This window comes from Natator depressus, chromosome 17 (assembly GCF_965152275.1).
Source record: "Natator depressus isolate rNatDep1 chromosome 17, rNatDep2.hap1, whole genome shotgun sequence".
Lineage (NCBI taxonomy): Eukaryota > Metazoa > Chordata > Testudines > Cheloniidae > Natator > Natator depressus.
In genome coordinates, this window is record NC_134250.1 from 12,156,152 (window position 1) to 12,182,284 (window position 26,133).

The 26,133-nt window shown below is 47.5% G+C and overlaps 1 protein-coding gene across 2 annotated transcripts; it reads right to left on the reverse strand.

Moving 5' to 3' along the window:
* Nucleotides 1-24,329, reverse strand: SLC13A5 (solute carrier family 13 member 5). 2 transcript variants are annotated; one of them, XM_074974487.1, is made up of 12 exons: nt 24,220-24,329; nt 20,303-20,431; nt 18,188-18,324; nt 16,002-16,216; nt 13,549-13,720; nt 11,572-11,694; nt 10,643-10,855; nt 8,602-8,723; nt 7,767-7,885; nt 5,419-5,580; nt 1,670-1,807; nt 1-464 (listed from the first exon to the last, which is right to left on the reverse strand). In XM_074974487.1, exons 1-12 carry the CDS (start codon nt 24,322-24,324, stop codon nt 336-338), a joined length of 1,764 nt encoding a protein of 587 aa, XP_074830588.1. In that variant the 5' UTR covers nt 24,325-24,329; the 3' UTR covers nt 1-335. The 2 variants fall into 2 exon arrangements, with proteins under 2 accessions (XP_074830588.1, XP_074830589.1); XM_074974488.1 differs by having other exon boundaries at nt 329-464; nt 1,645-1,807.
* Between the last annotated feature and the right edge of the window lie 1,804 nt (nt 24,330-26,133).

The window sequence follows — 26,133 nt, forward strand, 5'->3', positions numbered from 1 at the left end:
GAGGTTCAATTCATTTTTTTTTTTTTTTTTAGCAGCACAGCCTCTCTTCCATTTAATAAAGTTAAGTAAAATCTTGAGCTACATCCCCATCTTGCACCCAGAGATCACAGGCATGACACGGACACAGCTCCTCAGACTGCTGAGTGGAAGCAGTGCTTATGGCTCAGTCACAGCTGGAAGGAGTTGATTTGCATTTGACCTGAAATTTAGACCTCAGAAGGTTGCATTCATCCTAACCCAGCATCCGAGGTGCTGATAAGGCTCTAGACAGGACGTGGGGCAAGGAGGAAACAGTACTAGGGTTCCTTTGGGTTTTCTGATAAATTCTTCACTGCTCACTTTCCAGCTGTGGCATTGGCCCAGGATGGGAACGTGTCCAAGCTGAACATGGGACGTCCCCAGGTATTGATGGCCAAAGTGATGCAGAGGATTCCAATAATGTTCATCACTATTCCAGATCTAGCCTGGAGGGGAACAAAAACAAAAAAAAGCCAGCACAAATGAGTCTCAAAAGACCTGAGCATAAACTCATGAGCATAAACACAATGAAGAAACTTGAAGGTGTTCTTAGACCCTTCATCCTAGTAAAGCAGAAAGAGAACCATTGTGCTGGCTGTTTGGTGTTCTTCCGTAAACGGAACTGCCATGGAACACGGTGCAAACTCTTAGCTCTGTAATTAGTTTGGACTCTTGAAAAACTGTGAAACGAGATAGCATCCATTGTTGTATGCAACGTAGGTCCCAGGATATTAGAGAGACAAGGTGGGTGAGGTCATATATTTTACTGGATTAACTCGGAAACTTGTTTCTCTCTCACCAACAGGAGCTGGTCCAACAAAAGATATTACCTCACCCACCTTGTTGTCAAACAAGATGCATTTATTGGCTAAAGGCCGGATTCTGCCACAATGAGGCCATGGCTACGCTACAGCTTAAGTTGACATGTTATGTTGCTCAGAGGTGTGAATTAGCCACTCCGGCTAAGTGACATAATTTATGCCGATTTAAGTGCTGGTGTGGACAGTGCTATGTTAGCGGGCAAGCTTCTCCCACTGACATAGCGACGGTCACTTGCAGGGGCTGGAGGAATGAAGCCAATGGTAGAGCGGCTACACGAGCGAGCTTAGAGTGGCGCAGCTGCATCGGTGCAGATTAGACTCCAATCCAGCACATGGGTGGACTGCAGAGAGCCCCATTGACTTCAGTGTATCTCTGCCTGGTGCAGCAGTTCGCCTGCACCCTATCAATTGCAGGATCAATCTTACTCACGTTGGAGGAGGATGTTTTGCTATTGGCCACAATGGGCACAGGATCAGGCCCCTTGTGACGCTGACGCAAACCTATTGAAGGCACCGAGGTTGCAGTGAGCACAGTTTTACCCTGTATGTATAAAAGGCCAAACGACAGACTGCAGAATCAGCAATTTTATCCCGCATGGCAATTACTTGGAGCGAAGCGCCACTGCTTTTTACATGCGGGTTCCTATTACAACGCGACCACAAAACGGGGCGGTAGCATGAGAGGCTGAGGTTGTTTACACGTATCTCTCGACAGCCAAGGGAGCTTTGGAAATGCAGGACCATAAAACTAGGCGACATCCATGATATTTACGGAAGAGGGCAACGGAAAGCTTAGGCAAATTACCAGGGAATCGTCGTCATCACCTTACCATGTCCAAAACCCGGAGGTGACCATAGGAAAACACTATCGCATTTGGAGGGGTCGCCACAGGTAGCATGAAGGCAAAAGAGGCGCTGAGAGTGCAAGGGATCATGATGTACAAGGGATTGACCTCGATTGATTGCGACTGGGGGGGAAACAGACCAGACGTAGAGTTAGTGCTGTTCAGAAATAGAAGCAGGCGGAAAGCCTGTGAGATCCCACAGACACAACAGGTCTGTTCATCCCCCCCGCCCCCGTATGAGTCACTTCTGAACAGTATATTCATGACGCGCTGGACTCCTCTCGTAGCAAAGGACTGCTTCGCTAAACAGAAAAGTCATTCTAACCAGACCTGCGTATTGCACTCTGCACGTTATCCATGTGGGTCAAGGCTCCCATCCTATTTCCAGAGAGAGGGACATGGGTTAATGGTTTGAATGCAAGACTAGATGATAGGAAGTATTCAGGTCTAATCCTGGATCTGGCACAGACTCTGTGTCTTTGGGCAAGTCATTTGGAGTGGGATTTAAAGACGTGCTCAGCATTGGCCTAGCTCAGTTCCCATTGAAGGCAATGGGCATTTCACCACTGACTTCAAGGGGGGTGGTTCTAGGCCAGCACTGATCTCTTCTGAAAATCCCACCCTGAAGGCCTGATTTTCAGACCTGCTGAGCACCCACCACTTCAGCTGGAGTCATGGGCGCTCTAGGTGCTCAGCACCTTTGAAAAATCAGGCCCTCCAGAACTCTGTCTCAATTCCCTATCTGTAAAATGGGGATACCATTGTAAAATGTAAACCAAACACTTATTTACCTCACGGGGTATTTATGAGGTTTAGGGTAAAGGATTAGGGCTAAATTTTCTTGGTCTACGTTTTAACAGCACCTACCACAATGGGGCCCTAGTTCACGACTGGGGCTCCTAGGCACTAAAATAATAATAAATTTTGCCCTTAGTGGGGCACCCAATTCCCCATCCAACCCAAAGGCGACTGCACAGGCATATCTGAGGGCAGAATTTGGCTCCATAACATTTTCAAAGCCCTTTGAAGGTGCTCTATCTATGTATCTGAGGTACTTATAGGGCCCTCATTAGCATAGTATCTGAGAGCCTCAGTCACAGAATCTTAGGAATGTAGGGCTGGAAGGGACTTTTAAAGGTCTCAGCCCCCTGCACTGAGGCAGGATGAAGTAAACCTAGACCATCCCTGACAGGTGTTTGTCCATGTTCTTAAAACCCTCCTATGATGGAGATTCCACAGCCTCCCTTGCAACCCTATTCCAGATCTTAGCTACACTGACAGTCAGAAAGTTTTCCCTACTATCTAACCTAAATCTCCCTCGCTGCAGATTAAGCCCATTACTTCTTGTCCTACCTTCAGTCAACATGGAGGACAATTGGTGACAGTCCGCTTTATAACAGCCCTTAACATGTATTTATCCTCAACGACCTCCCTGTGAGGTTTGGAAAGAAGGTCGGAGGTCCAGACCTTCAGCTGGTATAATGTGTGTAACTTCACAGACTCCAGTGAAGCTGCTTTAATTTATGCCAGAAGAGGATCTGGTCCAAAGAGTGCCAAATTTCATTATTACTTCACTATACACTGAATCGCACTCTATATGAATTCTGAAAAGGCAGGTTTCACTTGTCCTGAAATTGCATTCAACTAAGTATCTCCAGAGTCGCCATTTAATATCTGTTGTATTTTAAAAACCTGTTTATGCATTTGATGAATCATATTCCTCATGCTGGCTTTACATTCTTATTTTATTACTGTCCACCTCTTCTAAATAAAATATATACAATGCCTGTCCCAGGCCCATAACCAGTGCAGGGTGAGCAGGGCAGCTGCCCAGGGTGCAAAGCTGTGCGGGTGGAGAAATGCCGGAAAAAACCCCAGGGGGGCATAGATATGCTTGCTCGCCCTGGACGCTAAAATTCCTAGTTATAGCTCTGCTCTGTCCTCTTGGATCTTCTAGGTATTCTCTCCAGTTTTGTATTTACAGAGCTGACCACACTGGATAGGTTCCATTAACTTCTACATTCCCACACATGGAATTTTTTCTCCTAAACGCGACTTTCTACATGGCTGCTTTATTTCACTTCACAATTCACTTTTGACTGCAGATGCAGATACTTGATGCTTTTTTTCCCCTCTGCATGGTATAATTTGGGGTTCTGGTCAAATGTACATGGAGTTCTTTTGTTTGATCTCTACCAACACTTTGAGAGGGTTTGTCAGAGCGACACAGGGACTTGATTGTAATTACTAGGCTCACAGAGCAAAACTTTTAAACATTATGCCTGTTTTGTGGGATTCTCCAGTCCCCAGAACTTGCGTGTCAATTTAAGTCACTGCCAGCTAAGCAGCCTGGGTCAGGATAATTTTACTTAAAAGAAAAGACAAACTCTTTACAAATAAAGACAAAGCTATCTATTTGCTGTGGTGCCAACTCTGCTCAAAAAAGGCTGTGACCATTTTTATTCCTCTCCTTGTGTGTCTTCTTAGAGTTTAAAAATATTCTGTTCTGCAGAAATGGCACAATGAACCCTATAAGGATGCTCTTGTCTTCAGTGCTCTAGCAAAAGAAACAGAGATGGCTGAAACATCCAAGAAAATGAATGAAGAGTGTTGGATTTTAACAAAGGAGAACAAAAATCTAGGCAAAAAAAAAATCTAGAGCCCTGCAGGAAGACTGTCACAGCAGAGAAAAAATAACATTTTACATGTACACGGCATTTGTAATCCCAAGAGATCCTAAAGTGTTTCACCAACTATATACAGTCGAGGTTCAAGGCCCCATTGCCCTACACCTTGGGTCATCATTTACACCTGTGCGAAGTGGGGGTAAAATGTTAAACTCAGAATAGTGGGGCTTTACACACATTTTATACTCACTTTGCACTGGGGTAAATGAGCACACAAGGTGCAAGGCAATGGAAAACCCAAGCCCTCAGTACTAAACGTGCCCCTCTCTAAGGCAGAAATACATTTATGCACATGCTTAAGTCTATCCCTATTGGCTTCAATGGCACTTAAGCATATGCATACGGTTACGTACTTCACATGTGCTTAATTTTAAGCTTGTGTTTAGGGTCTATTGACTTCAGTGATGCGCCCCTGAATGAGAGACTAAAGAAGTGAAATGTTTTTGGTGGGGACTCCCGAGCGCATAGGGGGGATGCAAGATAGGACTTTTAACCTCCAAGCTGCTGGTTGAATACAGCTCGAGTGCCCAAAAATCCTCACCAGCTGACTGGTGTTGGGTAAGCTATTTTAAATGAGTTGGTGGCTCAGTCCACTTTCCCGTGGACAAGTGCCCGCATCACACAAACCACCATCGCAGTTGGCATTAACTGGCCTCCTGATAGGCAATCTCAGGAGAGGGGCCAAGGAGGCTGAATTACTTTCTCGTTCCAAGAGTTGGACCATCAAGGTTGATGCACAGTGGCAGGGCAGTGCCAGGGAAGTTTGCAGTGCCGCTGCCTGTTTGATACCTATCCTGTGGATAAATAAAGGACTCCAGGGCTGCAAGTCTGGCCTTTTTTTTCCCCAGCACTAGAGCCAGCTTTGCTATCTGATGGGTTGTTTGCTAGATGCTTTCTGGAGTAACCCTATTTGCATACAAAGTCCCTTGGCTTATGGCACTAAATGTGGTATTGCTCCATTTTTAAAGACTTTATCAATTTTTCCTTGATTTTTAAATCAATTTTCCAGATCAGCAGTGAGAAAACCCAATAAGAAAAAAATCTTACCAAGGACGCAAAGACAGGTAGAAAAAGGGTGGCCGTAGCTACATTACTGGTGCATTCGGTGAAGACAGCAATAACAAGTGAAAGTATCACTGCAATGGCCCATGGTGGGACAGCGTGCAATGGGGTCATCTGATCACCCAGCCATTTCGACAGACCAGAAGCCTGACAAAAATCAAGAGGAGCATTTCAGGAAGACACAGAACTCTAGGCCATCCATAGTAGCTCCTACTGCATGGAATGTATTGCCAAATCCAAATACACATATGAAAACACGCCATCGACATTAGTGGTTAGATCATTCAAGAGCAAACAAACCAGGTCATTTATAGAACAAGTATTGTGATCTTTCTTAAATAATAATAAATAATAATAATAATGAAGGAGATTCCCTGCCAGTTGGAAATTATGTCGGATTTATTCTCTCATATTCTGGTCAGAAAGTACTCACATTTTTGCCACATAGAAGTTCAATACTGAGTTATACCAGAGACCAAGGAAGCCACACAACTGCAAACATTTAATGAATTGCTCAGAGGAATCACTGAAAGAATCGCTAAGGCTTCTGAAGGCACTGAATTGATTGACTGTGTTTTCCTTCATGAATACTATCAGAGATTAACTCCAGTGGCTTACAAATGTTTTCTGCTATGCAGTCCAAAACCACCATACTTTGGATCCTCCTGTTTCAATGCCTGGGCAATGTTCCAATCTAGGGCTTTGGTCTGGCCCATCATTTAAGGGCAGCCCAGCCACAAAGTTTGGGATCGGGATGTGAACTTCCTCAAAGCTTGGCAGTTTGAGGATCTGGGATTCTGATTCAGACCCATCTCAACAGGGATGTGTGGAACAGGTTTCATGGAGTCAGGGTTCTTGCAAATCCTTGCCTATTTCTAGAGCGGAATTGAATGTTTTCTGAAGTTTGGAACATTGGATCAGAGCAGTGGCCCAGCGAGTCCTGTGTCCTCTCTCTGATGGCAGTCACTACCACACACTTCAAAGAAAGGGTCAAGAAACCCCCTTGCGCAGCGTTTCTCAAACTGGGGTCCGCGATAAGCGCTGTCTGACTGGAGCCTGCACCGTTCACCCCCTTCCGCACCCCAGCTTCAGCCCAGAGCACACACCCCCTCCCACATCAAAACTCCCTCCCAGAAAGCACAGCCTGCACCCCATCCGCACCCAAACTCCCTCCCAGAACGCGCAGCCCACACCCCTTCCCACACCCAAACTCCCTCCCAGAGCCCGCACCCCTTCCCACACCCAAACTCCTTCCCAGAGCCCGCACCCCGCATCCCCTCATGCGCCCAAACTCCCTCCCCGAATGCGCAGCCCACACCCCTTCCCACACCCAAACTCCCTCCCAGAGCCCGCACCCCTTCCCACACCCAAACTCCCTCCCAGTCAGAGCCCGCACCCCTCACTCCCTCCTGCACCCAAACTCCCTCCCAGAGCCCACACCCCTTCCTGCACCCAACCCCCTACCCCAGCCTGGTGAAAGTGAGTGAGGGTGGGGAAGAGCGAGCAATGGAGGGAGGGGGGATGGAGTGAGTGGGGGGGGTGGGAAGAGGTGGGCAGGAGTGAGGCCTTGGGGCTGAGCAGGGGGCTTTGGGGTCCCCAGAAAAATGTAAATCAAAATGGGGGTCCTCAGGTTGCTAAAGTTTGAGAACCACTGCCCTAGTGGATGATTATGGAGTAACCTGCCCCTAAAGAGAGAGTTGCTTCCTTAATCCCTTCAGTAAGTGTTTGGTTTATGCCCTGAAGTATGAAGATTTACATCCCTTCTAAACAAATCCAAAACAGCTCTGAAACTCTTAGATGCATTGCTGCACTTCTGTTGTCTGGCCAGGAGTAGAACTGGGGGTGACAACAGACAACAAGGAAGGCCGCTCTCCTGCTATTTGTGCTAAGGAAACCTCAAGGAAGATTTCCTATCAATATTGCAGATTCTGGAGGCTCAGGTGTTTTGGAGAAGCACTTGAACTCCTGGAGTTCAATCCCTGAGGCGCACCCATCCTAACCAGAGAACAATTATGCTAATAAATAGAGAACGGGCTGAGCTGCTAAATTGTTCAAGTTACTGTCCAGATCAGTGCTTAATTTGTAATGAAAGAGATGCCGTCTCTCAAGCAATTTTGTTTGCATTCATAACTGATGCAGCAAGCCCAGCGGTGCTGGGGCTATGAAGTGCCAAGCCCAGAGGTGGCGGGGCTCAGCCCTGGCAAGCCCTGGCACAAATTAAGCACTGGTTCAGATGCCGCTTTGGTTTGGACCTGTTACTACTAACAAGGGACCAAAAAGCAGAGCAGAAAGGTCACCCTTAGACTCAATGGCACCTAGAGGTGAGGACATACATCACTTCCATTGGCCAAGGCAAATCCTCCTCCTAGCAGCAGCACGATGTTCCAGGGCATCTTCCTCTGAACCACCTTCCAGTTTAGCAACGGGGCTGGGAAAAAGGGCTCTTTCATCACTAAAAAGATAAAAGCAGAGCAAAGAATGCTGTGAGAAGATGAAGACACCTACATTTTCCAAGGCTATACACTCGGATGTGCACTTACTACCACCCCAGTGCAAAGGAAGCGCTAGAACCCAATGACACACAGTGTATGTGATAGCCCAGGACAGGCATGCTAGTGAGAAAACTGCCCATTTCAGGTGAACAGTGATATACAAGGGTTATGGTCAAATGCCAGCAGTAACTAAGTGGGATTAGCTCCCAGGAACTGCGCGCACTAAGGGCTTATCTATACAAACACTTAGTTCGCAGCAAGCTGGAGTGTGAATGTGCCTTGCACTAGTCTTTTGCACACTCACTGTCCCCAGGCTCCATGCGGACACACACTGAAAGTTCCGCAGCGCACTCTGATCTACCCTGCTTTGAAACAGGAGTAGGACAGTGTATACTAGGGAACATTTAGCATGCAGCAGCAGGGTCTGCACAGACAGCACATGGCAGGCTGGCCTAGGGTAGATTTACACCCCAGTCTGCAGTACGCTCATGGTTCCTGTGGACAAGCCCTAAGTCACAAAGGAGCGCTTCTTCTAGCGCCATCAGCGGGAGCTGAGAAATGGCTTCACAATCTCAGCACGGTGAGTTGTGATCTCACCACAGAATCACAAAGCTAGGCTGGCTAGGGGGGAAGCTCCAAGACAAGCATCAATATTGTCAATTTCTCCTTCCATTACCTTCTCCGTTCTGGTCAGGGCTAAAGCTGTTTTGACTACAGCAGTTGAATTTGGGTTTAGTGGCAGGAACTATGAACAGTAGTAGTGCAACAAAGAGAGCTACACTGGCATCAGTAACGTACCTAAAAGAAAAAGCAGAGGGCAGGTTAGCAGGATATGGTACACCATTGTCTCAAGACATGGCATGCCTCCAGCATGTGTACTATTGTCTCAGTACAGGGCATCCATCCAGCACACACCCATACCATTGTCCTAGTACATGGTAACCTGTAAGTCCTTTTTGCTTTTGTCTATACAATCTCTCTAATCGGTCTTTAAGAATTTAGCAACGTTTTGTACCCTGATATTGCAGATTCTGATATCCAGACTTGCAAAACTCCACATTTGTATCATCTTACTTAATATCACTTTGCAATTCCGTTATGCCTTCCATTGAAAGATCTCAAAGTGTCTTCTCTACCACCCTTCTGTTAAGTAGGGAAGTATTATCATCCTCCTAGTATCCAGGGGAAACTGAGGCACGGAATGCTAATTAACTTGTCAAAGGTTGAATGAATGCCAGGACTAGAACCCTGCTTGGATTTAGGCCCTTTGAAAATATTTCCTTTGCAGACTAAGTGGCTAAGGAGCTGAAGTCCCATTTTCAAGAGTGACTTGGGCACTAACAAGTCTAAGGGAAGGTCTACACTGCGGGTTTAAGTCGACCTAAGTTATGCAACTCCAGCTACATGAATAATGTATCTGGAGTTGACATAGCTTAGGTCGACTTACTGTGGTATCTAGAGTATTGCAAGTTTCTCCCGTCGACTTACCTAATGCTTCTTTTTCCGGTGGACTCCCAGAGTCGATGGGAGAGCAATCAGCGGTCGATTTAGCAAGTCTTCACTAGACCCATTAAATCGACGCCCGGTGGATCGATCGCTGCAGCATCGATCCATGGTAAGTATAGACAAGCCCTAAGTCTCACTAAAAGTCAATGGGATTTAGTGTGCATCCGCACTGCAATCAGAGGTGTGACTGAAACACATGTTGTACATGGGTACTTTCTCAGGTAGCTAGGCTATGCCCAAGTCCAAGCTATTTTGGCTTCACTGCTATTGGTACCCAAGCTAGTTAGATTAAAGTTGGCTCACGTATATCTACCCATAGTGCAATCACACCTCCGACTACAGTGTAGACCTACCCTTAGGTGTCTAAGCTGGGAGGTCCTAAATCACTTTTGAAAATGGATTTAGGCTCCAAAGTCACTTATGTACTTTTGAAAAATGTTCTACCGTAGCAAATACCAAGTCCTCAAAACAACACCCAGGGCATAGATATTTAACATGTTTCTTTCATATTTCAAAGAAAAGAGAGTCTCACTTATGCATATATTTTCTTTAGTGTAGTTGGTGCATTTTTAACAAACAATAATAAACAAGCAGTTTAATAAACAAATCATCATCATAAACATCAGGTCGCAAGTGAGACTGGTGCATGTGAGATGAGTAAAGACACTTCGACAGGCAGCCAAATGAATTCAAACACTGCAGCACGGGTGGGGTGTGGCAAGAAATGGTCTTAATTATGTTTCCCTTTAAAACTAGGGTGCAAGGTTAGGAGCATAGGAGGAAGATGGAGAAGCCTTTCAAATCTCTGAATCAATTTCCTTGTGGGTGCCGGATAGATTTCCTTCGCACATGACATTTACTGCATATTAAAATGATGTTCAATCTGATCTTAACTCATAAAATTGAAGGGCTAATAGAAATGAATAAACAAATTGGATTGAGACAGAAACAGCATGAATTCCCCTCACATTGGCTGTGCTAGTCTTAGGCTGTGGCCCGCTTGCTAGGTGTGCCTCTTCAGAGCAGAGATTGTCAATTATCTGGTGGTTTGGTGCTATGCAACAAATGAGAACTAGAAATCAGACCCATCAAACAACTTCCATGTGTGACTTGAGACAGGATCTGAATTAAATGCCCCTATGGATCAAACGGGAGTAGAGCCAAATAAAGTATAACTAAGTCAGCCAAAACACTGTAGGATTCAAACTTACTCTTCATCTTTATTGAAGAGGAAGGTGGCCCAGCCAGGAATGAAGCCTGGGTCTCTGCTAAACCACAGGAGAATCAGTAGAATGAAGAGCATGAGGACATTGAATTCAGCAAAGGAGATGGAGCCTAGTTTCCGGTGCTCTGCCTTGAGCACATTGAAAGCAGCTTTCTCTTTGTCAGTTCTTTCCATCCCGCAGCCCCACATTTCCCTAAAACTTAAAAAAAAAAAAAAAAAAAGTTGTAAATATTTGCTTGCAAGAGAAAATTACCAGTGAATCCACTTTGACACTTGCCACGTAGGGTGCAGAACCATGTTACCTATCGCCTAGAATGGCTACAGCTGCAGTGTGCGATAAAGTGAACCCCTGTCTTATCCTTTGCACATAGCTGCCACTGGTTACCATCTCTTGCTGAGATGTGTGGTCTGGGGGCCAGGCCCTGCACTGGGAGTGAGGAGAGCTAGATTTTTTCTTGGCTCTGCCACAGATCTACTGTGTGACCTTAGGCAAATCACTTCACCTCTCTTTGCCTCTGTTTTCCCTCCCCTAGTTAGATTATAAACTCTTTGGGGTAGAGACTGTCTCTCACTAAGTGTGTGTACAGTGCCTGGCACAATGGGGCCTCGATCTCAGTTATGGACTCTAGGTTCTACTAGAAAATAAACACTAATTACAAATGTGGTTGTAACAAGCACAGTTCAATCTCACCACAGACGGTTGTACATATGTGAAGTTTCTACTAAGATACAATGTTATGTGACGTATGTCATTCCTTGTCTATACAGTACTTTGCTTCCAGATTGTAGACCTAGGCATCATGTAATCTCAGGAACATGTACCTGATGATAAAAAGACAAACCAAGAGGGCCAGATTCACAGCGGATTTACACCTGCTGAGGATCTGGCCCATAACATTATATTTTTATACTTACTTGAACCCCATGAATGAAAACTGGAGCCAAAACCAAGATAACATCAACATCAGAAGCATATTTGGAAATGCAAATCCAAACCAGGAAGCAAAATTCAAGACATCACCATTTTCAGGGAACAGTCTGAAGAGAGAAAACAATGGTTTCTGTACCCAGGTCAAACCGTTTGAGTATATTCTCCCGTCTATATGTGCTAATTGGAATAATATAAGAGCCTCAGGGCTCATCCATCGCTCACCCATAAGGGCCTCATCCAAAGCCAACTGAAGTCAGTGGAAAGACTCTCATGGACTTCAGACTGTAAATGCCATGACTGAATTTTCCACTGTACTTTATAGAATGTTTTACATTAATTGAATTATGAAAAATAGCAACATGGTCTGCTGTGTGCATAGAGCTTAAAGCTACAGGGGACCATTAGATCATCTAGTCTGAATACCTGCATATCACACCTCATTGCATTTCATCCAGCTACCCATTTATTGAGCCCAAATAACTTGTGTTTGACTGTTTTGGACCCGTATGACATAAACCCAGTTTAAAGACCCACAGGTGCCCTATCAAAAACTTTGGGAAATATTCTGCTTGCAACAAATCTGCTCAACCACCTATGCTTTCAGCATTCCCTTCTCCTAACTCTTTAGGACTAAGGGGATCTTCAAGAAGACAGGAATTTAAAGCATGATCCTGCTTCTGTTGAAACCAACAACAAAACTTCCATTCACTTTGATGGGACCTAGGTTTGGCTCTTAGTTTCTAAAGAGTTAGGACACATTTTTAAAAACAGTCTCTAACTTTGTGCCTGGAATTTTGCATTCAGAGTCAGTAATGGATGTGACTATTGTAAATATCAGTTGCACATTTTCTACTGGTTCCATTTGGGCCAGATGGATTTTTGAAACCTAGTGGTCTACTGACTGCTGGGGCTACTGATTCTCCAGCAGAAATCAGCTGAAGAAGAATAGCAGTGAAGTCTACTGGAATTTCCCCTACAGAGACTGTAGCATTAAGATCAGGGGTTCCCAAACTATTGCATAGTCAAGACAACATCTTAATAGAGAAAGAGCATCTTGTAGATACCGCCTCTCCTCTTCCATAACTTTCCTGTGGCTTCTACAGCAACAGCTTACATGGAGAAATCATATTACAGAAATATTGACTGTATTTTAGCTGTCTTTTTTATGTGTTGTCTATTATGAAAAGAGTTAATCACAGTCACCTGTTTCTCATTGCATTTTCCCTTTCCATTCCTTCCGTTAGAGATGGAAACAAGGAGGAGCCAGCATCATGTGACCAACTTGTTCTCTGCAATCCACCAGCAACCACTCCAAAGACTCCCAGGGTATGTCTAAACTGCACATTAAGCCTGGGCTCTGACTCAGGTTTGAGCCCAAGTTCCCCTTCCATCCACACATAAATCAGTTTGACTCGGGTCAGCAAGCACTCAGGACCCAAGTCCTAGGACCCTGCTAGGGGGATAGGTCAGAGCCCGAGTTCCACTGTGACTTGGATCCAAACCCTGTTATTTTGCAGTATGGACGCAGCTCAAGCTGCAGACCCAAGTCAGAAGGTGTGCGTAGAGCAATATGAATGCGTTAGCACAGCTGAGAGACCTGGGTGCAGGAATTGCGAGCTCAGCTTTACAATGCAGTGTGGACACTTCAAGCACAGACCTGGAAACACCTGGTCCACAAGCCCGGGTCCCACAGACCTGGGTTTACAATGCAATGTAGACTTAAACCCAGTGGGCTACAATGACAGACTGGGAAACTGATTTAGATATCAAACTACTCACTTGTGGTGGAGCAGAAGATGATTAGGCAAAGCACATCACATACATTATTCATTATGACATACACACAGGTAACTCTTAGAGCCAACATCAGCAGCCACCAACTAAGACGTTCAGTTGTGCTGGTCAAAAAGCGGAGTGAGACCATTTAAGAGGCTGAAGGAGAAATGGTAAGAACAACTTACTGATTCATCTGGCCTTTCAGAACCAGGTTTGGCCCCGTTCCGGTGAGTGTTGCAGTTCCTCCAATACTAGCCGCATAGCACACACATAGGGTCATCCCCTTACTGACGCGTTTCCTCACTTCCCGATCCCCAGGAGCTTTGGGTTCATCAGGAACGTGGCCGTTACCTATGACTGGAAATAACAAACGTGAACTTGCCTTTCGTAAAACAGTGGCGACAAAAAACTCAGAACAGGGGCAATGTTCTTGGTGCTGCAATTTGTCTATGCCTCTTATTTTAATTAATGCCAAGCTATGTTGATTATAGCCTCATATCATCTTATAATAATGCTCATGGCAAAGAGAAGGGAGGATGGTCCTGTGGCTATGGCACTGAATCGGGACTCTAGAGATTAGGGTCTGCCACAGACTTTCTGTGAGACCTTAGGAAAGTTGTTTTGCCTCTCTGGGTATGTCTACACTGCATGATAAACCTGGGCTCCGACTCAGGTTTGAGCCCAAACGCCCCTTCCGTCTACACACAAATCAATCTGACTCGGGTCGGCAAGTGCTCAAGACCCAGGTCCTAGGACCCTGCTAGTGGGGGTAGGTCAAAGGCCAAGTTCCACTGTGACTCTGGTCCAAGACCTGCCATTCTACAGTGTGGACACAGGTCAAGCCGCAGACCCAAGTCAGAAGGTCTGTGTAGTGGAGAATGGATGTGTTAGTGTGGCTGTGCGACCTGGGTCCAGCAATTGTAAACCTATGTTTACAATGCAGTGTGGACCCTCAAGCATGGGCTTGGAAACTCTGAGTCCACAAGCCCGGGTCACACAGACCTGGGTTTACAATACAGTGTAGACATACCCTCTGTGCCTCCGTTTCCTGCTCTGTATAATGAGGGTAACAACACTTCCCTACCATAGAGAGGAGTTGTGAGGTGAATTCATTAATATCTGGGAGCTGCTCAGATATTACAGTGATGGTGCTATTCATATACCAGGGCAGAAACCCACAACTAACATTGGAGGCTTCCAATAGATCCAGAGAAAACATAGGATCCAATTCAGTATTGGTAGAATCGCTAAGATCGATGGAGTTGTGTCTGCTTACATCAGGCCTGTATTTGCTCTAGTAATATTGGGTCCATCCTGTTGCTTCTTGTGGATGAGGACCTCATCTGGAAACACACATTATGTTGTTGGACTGCGTAAAATCACCATGGAAACTGAGACCAGTTGACCCCACTTTTTTTTTTATTAAGCACCCATATTAATAGTGTATCACTGAATACAAAAATAAAATCTATTGCCATTACAACAGCTCTGAAGTTAGAAATAGGTAGCATTATTACAAAGCACCAAGTGAAATCTGTGTAGGCATTTATATGTCCTGCGTCATCACAGTACCTGAGCACCTCACAATCATTCATGGATTTTATCCTCCCAACTCTTCCCTGGGAGGCAGGGAAGTACTAACCCCATTTTGCAGATGAGAAACTGAGGCACAGGGGAGATAAAGTGATTTACCCGAAGTCGGACAGAATCTGGGGCCGATTCACTTTCTGATTAATTAAATTCAGGTTTCTTGAGTCCCAATCTACTGCCATACCCCCTAAAGTAGACTGTCCTTCCTCCCCTGAAAAGCACTTTAGGTCTTCATCCTACAATGAGCTCTGCATGGGTGATCCTCTGTGCCTGCGAAGACATTAGGACTCAGTAAGGGTGCAGGGTTCTGCCTATGCAGAAAAAAATCCTGCCTATTGCAGGATCAGGGTCTCAGAAATTCCCAAAATACAAAGAAAGACTGTCAAATGTGGAGAGGCAAAGAATCCCCAGGAGGAGGGAGAATACATTTCATGGGGGTGCAAGTACCAGCTCAGCTTCATTGAGAAGCTGCAGCTCCTGTTCAATCAACACTCTACCAGTTTCTCATTATTTAATCATTTCCCCTGCAACTTGCTTCATAAAGAAACAGCCACTGATCAAGGACAAAACAAAAAGGGAGTGGATAAAGTTTTCAGATGTGCCTCAATGACTTGATAGCCTAAATCCCATTGCCTCTCAATGACACTTAGGTTCCTCAGTGCCAAAATCACTTTTGAAAATGGGACTTTGGCTCCTAAGTCATTTAGGTGCTTTTGAAAATGTTATCCATTGGTTGTAATTGTCAGAGGCACTGAACACTCACTGAGGTCGAAGGGGTGTTTGGCACAGTTGAAAATTAAGCCCCAGGTGTCGAGAGCTGAGCACCCAAAGCTGGGAGGCACCCAGAACTGGGGGCCATTTTTGAAAATTTGGGCCTTAATGTATTTAATGGGTTTCTTTCTGGATACCGCTCCTGGCTTTCTTAGGGCCTGGGCCAAAGCCCAGTGACATCGGTATGAGATTTTTCATTGAGTCAGCAGGCTTTGAATCAGGCTTTTATACAGCAATTGAAACAGACTCTGATTAAGCCCGCTCGGAGGCCCCTTACCCTGCACCGACGTCAGGCTCATAACGTTCTTCTCCTCCAGCTCGATCGCTGAATTCACTTGCCCGTCAGGCTGGTCCGTAATCGTCCGGTCTTGCTCTGTACTGTTCATCTGATCCAAAACAGCCTGGACGATAGGGACCATCATGGCGGTAGTGGCTGTGTTGCTTATCCACATGGACAAGAAGGCGGTGACTCCCATAAAGCCCAGCATCAGGCTGCACATGGAGAAACAGAAGGAAGGAAAGAAAAATAACCATGAAAGCTTTTCTGGGCTTTTCAGCCAGCGCAATCTACTTCCAGGCAACCCTGTATAGCAGGCCCCACTCTGGCATGTACTACCTGTTCCAGGAAAGGAAACCATTGCCCAATTTTTGGCTGGTGCAGCTGCATTGCTTTCATTGGACTCACTCCAGCAGAGTAGTTAGCCCCACGCAGCTCCCTGTGAGAAACTCCATTGTCATGTAAGCCCTAGCGAGAAGCACTTATCATTTAGCCAGCGTAAAAGCAGCCATTTCACAATAGCGAACCACAAGCAAGGGTGCCTTTCTCTCTTCTGATTACTGTTGGAAATCTGGAAAATTGCACTCTCTGATATTGTGAGCTCGACTTGGGAGGTGGATCCTGGATAACATGGAACAGCTGTGGTGTCGGCTGCTCCCTCACTAACGTCAGCACCAGGGTAAATAAGACATAGAACGGGCGCCACGTACGTCTTCCACTCGGCTAATAATTGGCTGGAGCAGGGTGCGGGTTTTTGGCATTCATGAAAATGGCGACAGGGATCTCGGCATCACGGATATGCTGATTAAATACGGGGGCCAAATCCTGGTGTCTTGAGCACAGGGGATTTGCGCAGACGATCTCTGCCGGTGTCATGGGGAATAAAACCATCCCTGCAACCCCCGGACTGAGCAGCACCGCCACAGCCACTTTATAGCCACTATTACTACCCATGGCTGTAGTAGCAGCTGTTACCCCTGCACTCCTCCTATGCTGTGCTGGTCCCACTGGGCATGTCCTTGCTCCTTCTGGGGCTTATGCATTTGCCCTCTGCTCGCTCTGTGCAGATGAAGAAGGAGCTTCCCTGGAAGTCAGCTCCCCAGCTTACAGGCTGAGCTCAGTCCCCCTGGGTGATCTCTCCATTGCCTGCCTCCCACGCACAACAATTCTGTGGGACTTAAGAGCCATGGGGGGTGGGAGGTGGGCAGGATCTGAGCCTTAACAGGCTATCAGGGCATTCAGCCTCACACTTACAAGCTCTGTTCTAGAGCCCTTCACAACCTGAACCCGCTGGGACCGGACCACCAGTGTCGGGTCTGGGGCAGGGCAGGTGGGAAAACTCCTGGACCCGCTCAGGCTTGGGTCAGCTCTTCTCCTCCTGCCTGTGGGGCTGGCATGGCGGTGGCTGCGCGGCCTGCTCCTCTCAGCTGCCCCAGGAGCGGAGGAGTCCAGCACCTCTTACTCTGCAGCACACCGGCAGGAGCAGGGCGTTCAGCCGCTGGTGCATGCAGCTACCACCCTGCTGACCCATGGCGGCACTGCCTCAGGTTTGTGGGAAGGATCAGTCAGGTTGAAAATGACTTAGCCCCCTCAGGGTGGGTTTGGGTGGGCTTGGGTCTGGTTCAGGCCCAGGTGGGGCCTAGAGGAGACCTCTAGTCTATTGCTTGTGGTGGTTTTACTCTGGCTCCCCAAAGAGTCAGACTCAAACAGGAACCGAACATCCAATCCAAGGGCACCGTGTCCCCAAATGGGAAACGCGAACACCTAGCATTAGGAGCTTCACTGGGCACTTGAAACCCACACTGACCAAGGCACTAAGGGCCTGAGCAGATACTATAGTGATGAGTGTAATAAAAGAACCTGTACAGATTAGAGCAGAACAGAACCATGCTCCCATTAATTCAACAGAAAGACTCCCATTGACGTCAATGGAAGCTGAATGATGAGCGTCTTCCTTTGCAGCCATCCTGGGCTTTCAAACATTGCATCATTCCTGCGGTCATACACAACCTCTGGAAGCCCGTCCTAGAGCAAGTGAAACATCTGAGGCTTTTGTCGCCTTCATTCTGCGTGACTCAGTTCTCACACTCTCCCCCTCGTCTCCTGGCATCTGAAGATGCTTCTGCTAAGCTTGGTTGCTCCGGATAACAGACAGATAGAAAGGCAGGTGTAACATGGCCTCTTACAGTGGGGGCTTCACTCCGACGATCAGCAGGACCCTCAGTGCAATGCGTTTATGCAAATTCCAGTGTTCCACGGCTACTGCCACAACCAGCCCCCCGACAAACAGCATGTTGGTGTCCTTCAAGTACTGCATACACACCTGCAATGAGAGGAACTGCCTATCAGTGTCTGATTCACAAGTGGGTGCCTGGATTTGTCAACAGCCAAGGTATTCTGGCCCTTTTTCCACTCCCACTGACTTCAGTGGGAGCAGGAGCAAGCCCTGTACATTTCCTCAATTCCATTCATCTATTTAGATGCTGAGCTGCTTTGGGCAGGGGCTGTCTCTTATCTGGTTTGCACAGTGCCTACTGCAAAGGGGCCTCTGATGGTTGGGGCCACTAGATGCTAATGAAATATAAATAACTGTTCACATGTACTATAAGAAGTATAGTAGCTTTAAGTATTGCACGTATGCTGTCTGATTCTCAGAGATGTTAAGGCTCAGAAGGTCACTCAGTACCTCTAAAAATCAGCCCCATAATCCTACCCCAACAGGTCATTAGAAAGGACTGAACCCGGCACTTTCAGAAGCAAAACACAGACTTCCACCACTCCAGCTCAAGTAGTATGCCCATTTGCTGGCAAAAGTAGTGGGCTGTTATCCTCTATGACAATCAGCTACTAAAGGAAGACACAGCACACTCTTTGGCAGCATGTTACATACATCCCCTGCTAAAAGTATCTTGTCTCAAGCACCTAAGATCTCCCAAAGTATGAGTCCCTGATCGGGAGTCACTTTTGAAATGATCCCTTGGCTTTTCAGAAGTCTGAACTCAGGAGTTTCAGCACCAAAGCACAGATCTCTACCACTGAAAGAATAACTCCATGGGTGGCAGCAGTAGTAGGTTATTCTCCTATGTTTGGACCAGGTACTACAGAAGGACACAATCCACACCATGTAGTTGGTTTTGTATCTTTTTGTAGAATTTCACCATCAAGTTTGTTTGCTGAATATTGAGGTTGGCATGCGAAAGAGCTTTAGGGGATGGATGTTAAGGTGGGAGAGTCCAATATGTGTCCAGCAGCACACCTATTTCACTATGAAAGGCAACAATTCCTTACAAAATGCAGTAGAGCTTGTTCTAAAAAAGACAGTGTCTCCAGGGGATAGAGCACTGAGTCCCAGCCCAGGAGGCCTGGGTTCTGGTCTAGGCTCTGCCAGGAACTGCCTGTGTGACCTTGGGCAAGTCACTTCACCTCTCTGTGCTTCTGTTTCCCCATCCATCTTGGGTGTTTAGACTGGAAGCCCCTCAGATATAGGACTACCACTTACCATGTGTTTATACAGCACCTGGCACAATGGTTCCCCAAATTTGGTGGGTGCCTTCAGGTGCTATTGTAATATAGATAATAATTTGCAGAAAGCAATCAGACTTATGTTGTACATTTCATCTCAAAGGATCCCAAAGCACTTTACAAACTATATACAGAGGAATCCCTTCACTCACCACAAAGTGCAGCCACCTCTAGGGTAGAGCACAGTGCTCATTTAACAGCACACAGCAACACCACATGACCATAAAGAGTAGGAAGTGAAAAAGAATCCTATGTCCAATATATACAGATGAGGGGATGTTAATAGCTAGAACAACAAGGCGGGTGAGGTAATATCTTTTATTGGACCAACTTCTGTCGGTGAAAGAGACAAGCTTTCGAGCCACATGTCTGGCTGGCAAGCTTGTCTCTCTCACCAGCAGAAGTTGGTCCAATAAAAGATATTACCTCACCCACCTTGTATCTCTAGTATCCTGGGACCGAGACAGCTACACTGCATACGATTGCTAAAATGTCATTTTAAAAACTTGCTTCCAGGATTTGACTCACTCCAGCTCAAATCTTCTCAATGAAACCAGTACGCAGATGAAATCTATCCAGATCCTGACCTGCACCAGAACTCAGGGGTAGCAGTGTAACCCACACAAGGTGATATTATCAGTGCTACCTTCATGATGAAAAGCAACTCAGCCAATGTGATAGGCTGCGAAACATTGGTGCATTGGAGTATGCTGGTCTAAGCTGGTCTGGGCCCCTGAAGTTTATGAGTAAACCTAGGCTGACCTAGAATCAATCCTTACCTTTTTAGACTCCAGGATTCCAAACATCGGAAATAATATAGCAGGCAGGAGAGCTGTGACAGCCAATGGGATGACCTCTGTGCACCAGTACACAGCCATAAGGATGATGACATAGCCACACTTGGCCTCCTGGAATACAAGCAAACAAGGGTTTAAGCGACAGGAAATCAAGTGAGTAGCTGAATGCAGCGGGTCTCCCAGTAGATCCCAGGATATAAATGGCAGCGCTCTAATCAAGTGGTCTCTTAGGGGAGGGAAAAGAGCTTTTTAATAGAAGTGTTGTTTTCTTCTCCAAGAAAATAGTCTTAGACACCCAGCTGATACAATCTGCTAAATTGTAAAGGCAAAAATGTACTCAATCGAAGTTTTGCCACAGACTTCAATGGGGCCAGGATTTCACTCCTGAAGTGAATTTTGGGCCTGATCCTAAGTGGTGCCAAATACCTGTAATTCCCCATTGGATTTAATTGGATCCAGGCCCATCTCCATAAGAAGCCAAATCCTGAAAGAGACATTTGATCTTTACAGCTCAATCGGTTATTCAGAAACTAGCTTAAGTGAACATTCACATCACATCCTAAAGCCTGGCCTGGAAAACAATGCATGGGCAAAGCTAGGGGCATTTTAAATGCACAAGGACTGCAGGCCAAAGCTGAGCGGGTGGAAAATCCAGAATTTCCATAGATATGCAAACATATGGCTAACTTAAATGTTCAGCTGTCAAACTGGCATTTGATTCAAGCAGGAGCTTCCATGCCTACGGGCCAAGATGTGTAGAAGCAATTCATGATTTTGGATGTCTCCGTTTTCAAGTGCTCATCTTAAGACACTTAAAAGAGGCCTGATTTTCACAGGACCGACGCTGCCTTTCTGAACATAAGGCCTCCTTAAGGGTCTCAGGTTGGACACCTGACAACTGAGATACCAAAAATCACTAGTAGTCCCTTGAAAAATCTTTCATCTGACTGAAGGTCATTATATTATAGGTATTAAATTATTTCTCTGAAATGATAATGTTTTCTTAACATGGGGGTTGTCTGGATTAGAAATCTCTGAACATGTCCAGTTAAACTGTTGTTGAGACATTTTTATAGCCTAGTGATGCTAGGGTTTGTAAATTCAATTTTCTTATGAGAAGTAAGTATTCATAAACTGACTGTAAACATTTTGGTTCAGGTGTAAATGCTCCATAGTTCACAGTTTGCTTGTGTTTATAATAACAGTTTGTAGGGTCTTAAGGATTTGGGGGGAGGGCAAAACAAACAGGCAGGAAGTTGATATTCACAAATGTGCTGTAAGGTGTTTTTACAAGCAGGCATGTGTTGCTTATTTTTGCTGAGAAGCTCTTTATATGAGCAGAAAATGTTATTTACAAGCAATTGGAAATGTTTATCAACTTAGAAGGAGGTTATTTACTGAGTATGCTCTGTAAGGAACAATTCTGCATAGGCTACAGTACAGGAGAGATATCAAGGAAAGAGACTTAATTAGGGTTTCTAGGACTTTATAATGTGATTCTAGGTTTTGCAGCAGTAGCTAAGTGTTAGAATTTATCACATGTGATTGCATTTGGCCACTGTGTGAAAAATAGAAACAGCTGTGAGGGTCTGAAAGAAAATATTACTCTTGAACAAATTTCACAATAGAAGCACTAGAATGTGGAGTAAATAATTTACTTAAAGTTCAGAAAGACAACAATGCTTATAAATTAACTCTTATAGACCCAGCCAATTCAAGCACAGTCCGGTTTAGAAAGCTGAAAAGCAAGCGCTAAGGTTAGAAAAATATAGTCATGATTACCACTAACAACTGTAGAATGTTGATTTTGCTTCTTTGAACAGGGACAGAAAACAATCTGTCCTCTTGGAGGGCAGTTGTGAAAGTGATCATTGATGAATTCTAGTAAACTGTTATGCAATCCTGTAAGCTCCTGTTAAGATGACATGTTTCAGAGGAATACAAATACCTGAATACAAAATACCTCACTGGACACTCATTAAACCTGTCATTAAATTATAAATTTTATAAATTACAAACTTCTTTACTGAAGTCTGTATTGCTACTCTTGCACACCACAGCCCTATCACAAGCTTTGGCATTGATCCTACAATATTTACCATCTATCTAGAGCTTTTAATCTTTAAACCACATCAGTGAAGTCCCCCCCAACTCATAGGAATTTCTCTTCCACTGGATTCAGACTAGCAGCCATGTAGTCTGTATCCACTAAAAGAAAAGGAGGACGTGTGGCACCTTAGAGACTAACAAATTTATTTGAGCATAAGCTTTCGTGAGCTACAGCTCACTTGCATCCGATGGAGTGAGTTGTAGCTCACGAAAGCTTATGCTCAAATAAATTTGTTAGTCTCTAAGGTGCCACACGTCCTCCTTTTCTTCCACTGGAGTCTCTCGAGCTGACCAAAAGGCAGGGCTGTTATTAGACAGGTAAACCAGAAGGGGTGGCATTTTTTGTTGACAAACATGCCTGAGGTTTTTCTGAAGTTTAAAATATGTCGAGCAATGTAGGTCAATCAAAAATGAATAGTTGTCACATTATAATTAGAACAGACCCTAAAAGCTATGCCAGACTATAATATTTGCTGCAAACATGGGTTTCAGATTTTACCAAAAAGACAAAAAAGATAAAAGGCACTAGCATGATTCCACTGAAATCAAGTTACACCAGGGTACACAGCGGTGAATCATCGGGCACAATGTTTTACTTCTCACAAGTTAATAATAATGGTGTGCACCTACATAGCTTTTCATGCTAGGATCTCAACGCGCTTTACAAATATCAAACCTCATAACATGCCTGTGTTATGCCCGTTTCACAGATGGGAAAACCGAGGCACAGAGATGTCAACACAGCAAGTCAGCGGTAAAGCCAGGTCTAACCACGAGAGGAGGCGGATGCTTCTGACAAAAACCAACATACATGGGCCAGAACTTGAAACAATGTCTTTGTGGATCAAAAACTTGGTATCAAAGTTGTAAGACAACAAAGATAAAAATGGCATGTTTCATGTTTGAGTCTGTGGGTGAGCCAGATCCTGGCACTGCAGGGTTTCTTATAACTAGTTTGTGTCTGCATTCATTCTACTTCAGAGGCTCTTTTTGTAACATTTACTACCTAGACTGAGCTATAGCCTGGGACATAAATACCATTTTTGTTTGTGTTTGTTTGAGGGCTACCCTGCAAGTGATCCTAATCTAGTCCTTAAAACTTGACATTTACTAACCTGATCACCCAAAGAGGAATTACATTTCAGGAAGTAAAAGGTGAAAAAACACCACCACTAATCTTTCCCCCCCACCATTTGAACTGTTTGAGTCAACTGATTGGATTTATTTAAACAACCCCCTCTCCGGATTTCTCGACAGAAATCCATCCATTGTCCTTCCAGTGAATGAAAGGTTGTAGTGACACAGGGACTGGGAGATAACTTGGGAGCTGGCATGCCCTCAGTGAGGACACCCCCGGCCAGATGGCCAGAAGTCCCAGCTGGTGGTGGAAGGGATGCAGCTTGTTCCCCTGGACTGATGCTGGGCGCTTGTGAAAACGTGGCCCCAACCGGGCTGTGGTCCTGGCTCGGTCTGAAGTCCCTGCCAGTCCTGCGGGCATGGGCAAGGAGCAGCAACAGGGGGAGCCCCCATAGCGCTAGCGAGCTGAAATGGGGGGGGGGGCGCAAGCAGGAGATGTTCAGCCCTAGACTCCAGCATCCCCTTGGGCATCGCTGGTGCAATTAACAAAGGGGGAGGGGGGTCCCTCTCCCGGAGGGAAACCCGGAGAAATCTGGGCTATGCTAGCAGCGAAAAGTGATCTATGCATTGAACCACATGCCCCCCCCCCACCCCCGGGCTGGCCGGTCCCGAGGCGGCCGCTCCTAGCGATCCGGACCCCCCCAGCCGCTTACCTTGGTGGGGACGAGCAGGGGCAGCGCCAGCAGCAGCAGCGGCGTGCAGAAGAGGACGGCGAAGGACTTGAACCTCAGCAGGGGTCTCAGGCACGGCGGGGCCATGGTCCGGCGCGGGGGAGGGGGGGGGTCCGAGCCCAGCGCAGCGGCAGGCGGCGGTGGAGGAGGAGGGCAGCCAGCGAGTGAGAGGGACCTGGCTGCAGAGGGTGGTTTAAATACACCGGCCGGCCCGCCCCCCCCCCGCCGGACTGCGCCGCGGCGACCTCAGTGCCGGCGGCCGCTGCCACCAGAGGGAGCCCCCCGCTGCCCCACGTCCAGCCCCCCCCCCCCAACGTGAGCCAGACAGCCTCCCTCTACCCCCCCCGAGCCACTCACAGCCCCCCGCTGCCCCACGTCCAGCCCCCCTCCCCCCAACGTGAGCCAGACAGCCTCCCTCTACCCCCCCCGAGCCACTCACAGCCCCCCGCTGCCCCACGTCCAGCCCCCCTCCCCCCCAACGTGAGCCAGACAGCCTCCCTCTACCCCCCCCGAGCCACTCACAGCCCCCCGCTGCCCCACGTCCGCCAGACAGCCTCCCTCTACCCCCCCGAGCCACTCACAGCCCCCCCGCTGCCCCACGTCCAGCCCCCCTCCCCCCCAACGTGAGCCAGACAGCCTCCCTCTACCCCCCCCCGAGCCCCTCACAGCCCCCCCGCTGCCCCACGTCCGCCAGACAGCCTCCCTCTACCCCCCCGAGCCACTCACAGCCCCCCCGCTGCCCCACGTCCAGCCCCCCCCCACGTGAGCCAGACAGCCTCCCTCTATCCCCCCCCGAGCCACTCACAGCCCCCCCGCTGCCCCACGTCCAGCCCCCCCCACGTGAACCAGACAGCCTCCCTCTACCCCCCGAGCCACTCACAGCCCCCCCGCTGCCCCACGTCCAACCTCCTCCCACACGTGAGCCAGACAGCCTCCCTCTACCTCCCCCAGCTGCCCCATGTCCAACCCCCCAGTGAGCCACTCACAGCCCCCCCGCTGCCCCATGTCCACCCCCCGAGCCACTCACAGCCCCCACCGCTTCCCCATGTCCACCCCCCCGTGAGCCAGACAGCCTCCTTCTACCCCCCGTGAGCCACTCACAGCCCCCCCCGCTGCCCCATGTCCACCCCCCGTGAGCCACTCACAGACCCCCGCTGCCCCATGTCCACCCCCCCCGAGCCATTGACAGCCCCCCTATACCACCCTCCCTGTGAGCCACTCACGGTCCCCGGGGGGAGTGGCAGGATCAGGTGTCAAACGCCAACACGGCCCCCAGCTCCCCCCTTCCCGCCCAGCACCATCCTGTGCCCGTGGGGCGGGGATCATGTGCCAGACTCCCCCCCCATACACACCCACACCCCCGCCCCGTGCCAATGGCAGCGTGTGGGGCGGGGAATCATGTACTCTACCAACCAGGCACCCAGCTAGTCCCCGCCAGCCCCTATCCCACACATCCCCCCTGTGCCCCTGGCCGTCCCGGGACGGGGGGGCGGGATCCTGAGCCAGGCCTCCCCCCCGCCCAGCCCCAGCTCTCTCTCACACATACACACACACACACCCGGGTAACCCTGGGGCGGTGGGACTTGGGAGCAGGGGAAATGCAGCCACCAGCAGAGAGTGCTGCATGAAGGAAACTTGCACCGGCCTCATTTCCCAGCCCAGTAATGGGTGGGGGGGGGGAATCTCTGCCCAGCCTAGTGGCTGCTGGGGGGGTGGGGTGGAGAATCTCTGCCCAGGCTGGTTGACTGCTGGGGGGGGGGGAGGGGGAATCTCTGCCCAGCCTAGTGGCTGCTGGGGCGGGAGAGGTGTCTCTGCCCAGGCTGGTTGGCTGCCCTCTGGCTCCTGCGGAGAAGAATCCAGAGTTGTCTTGGTCGCTCCTAAATGTTCCGCTGGGGA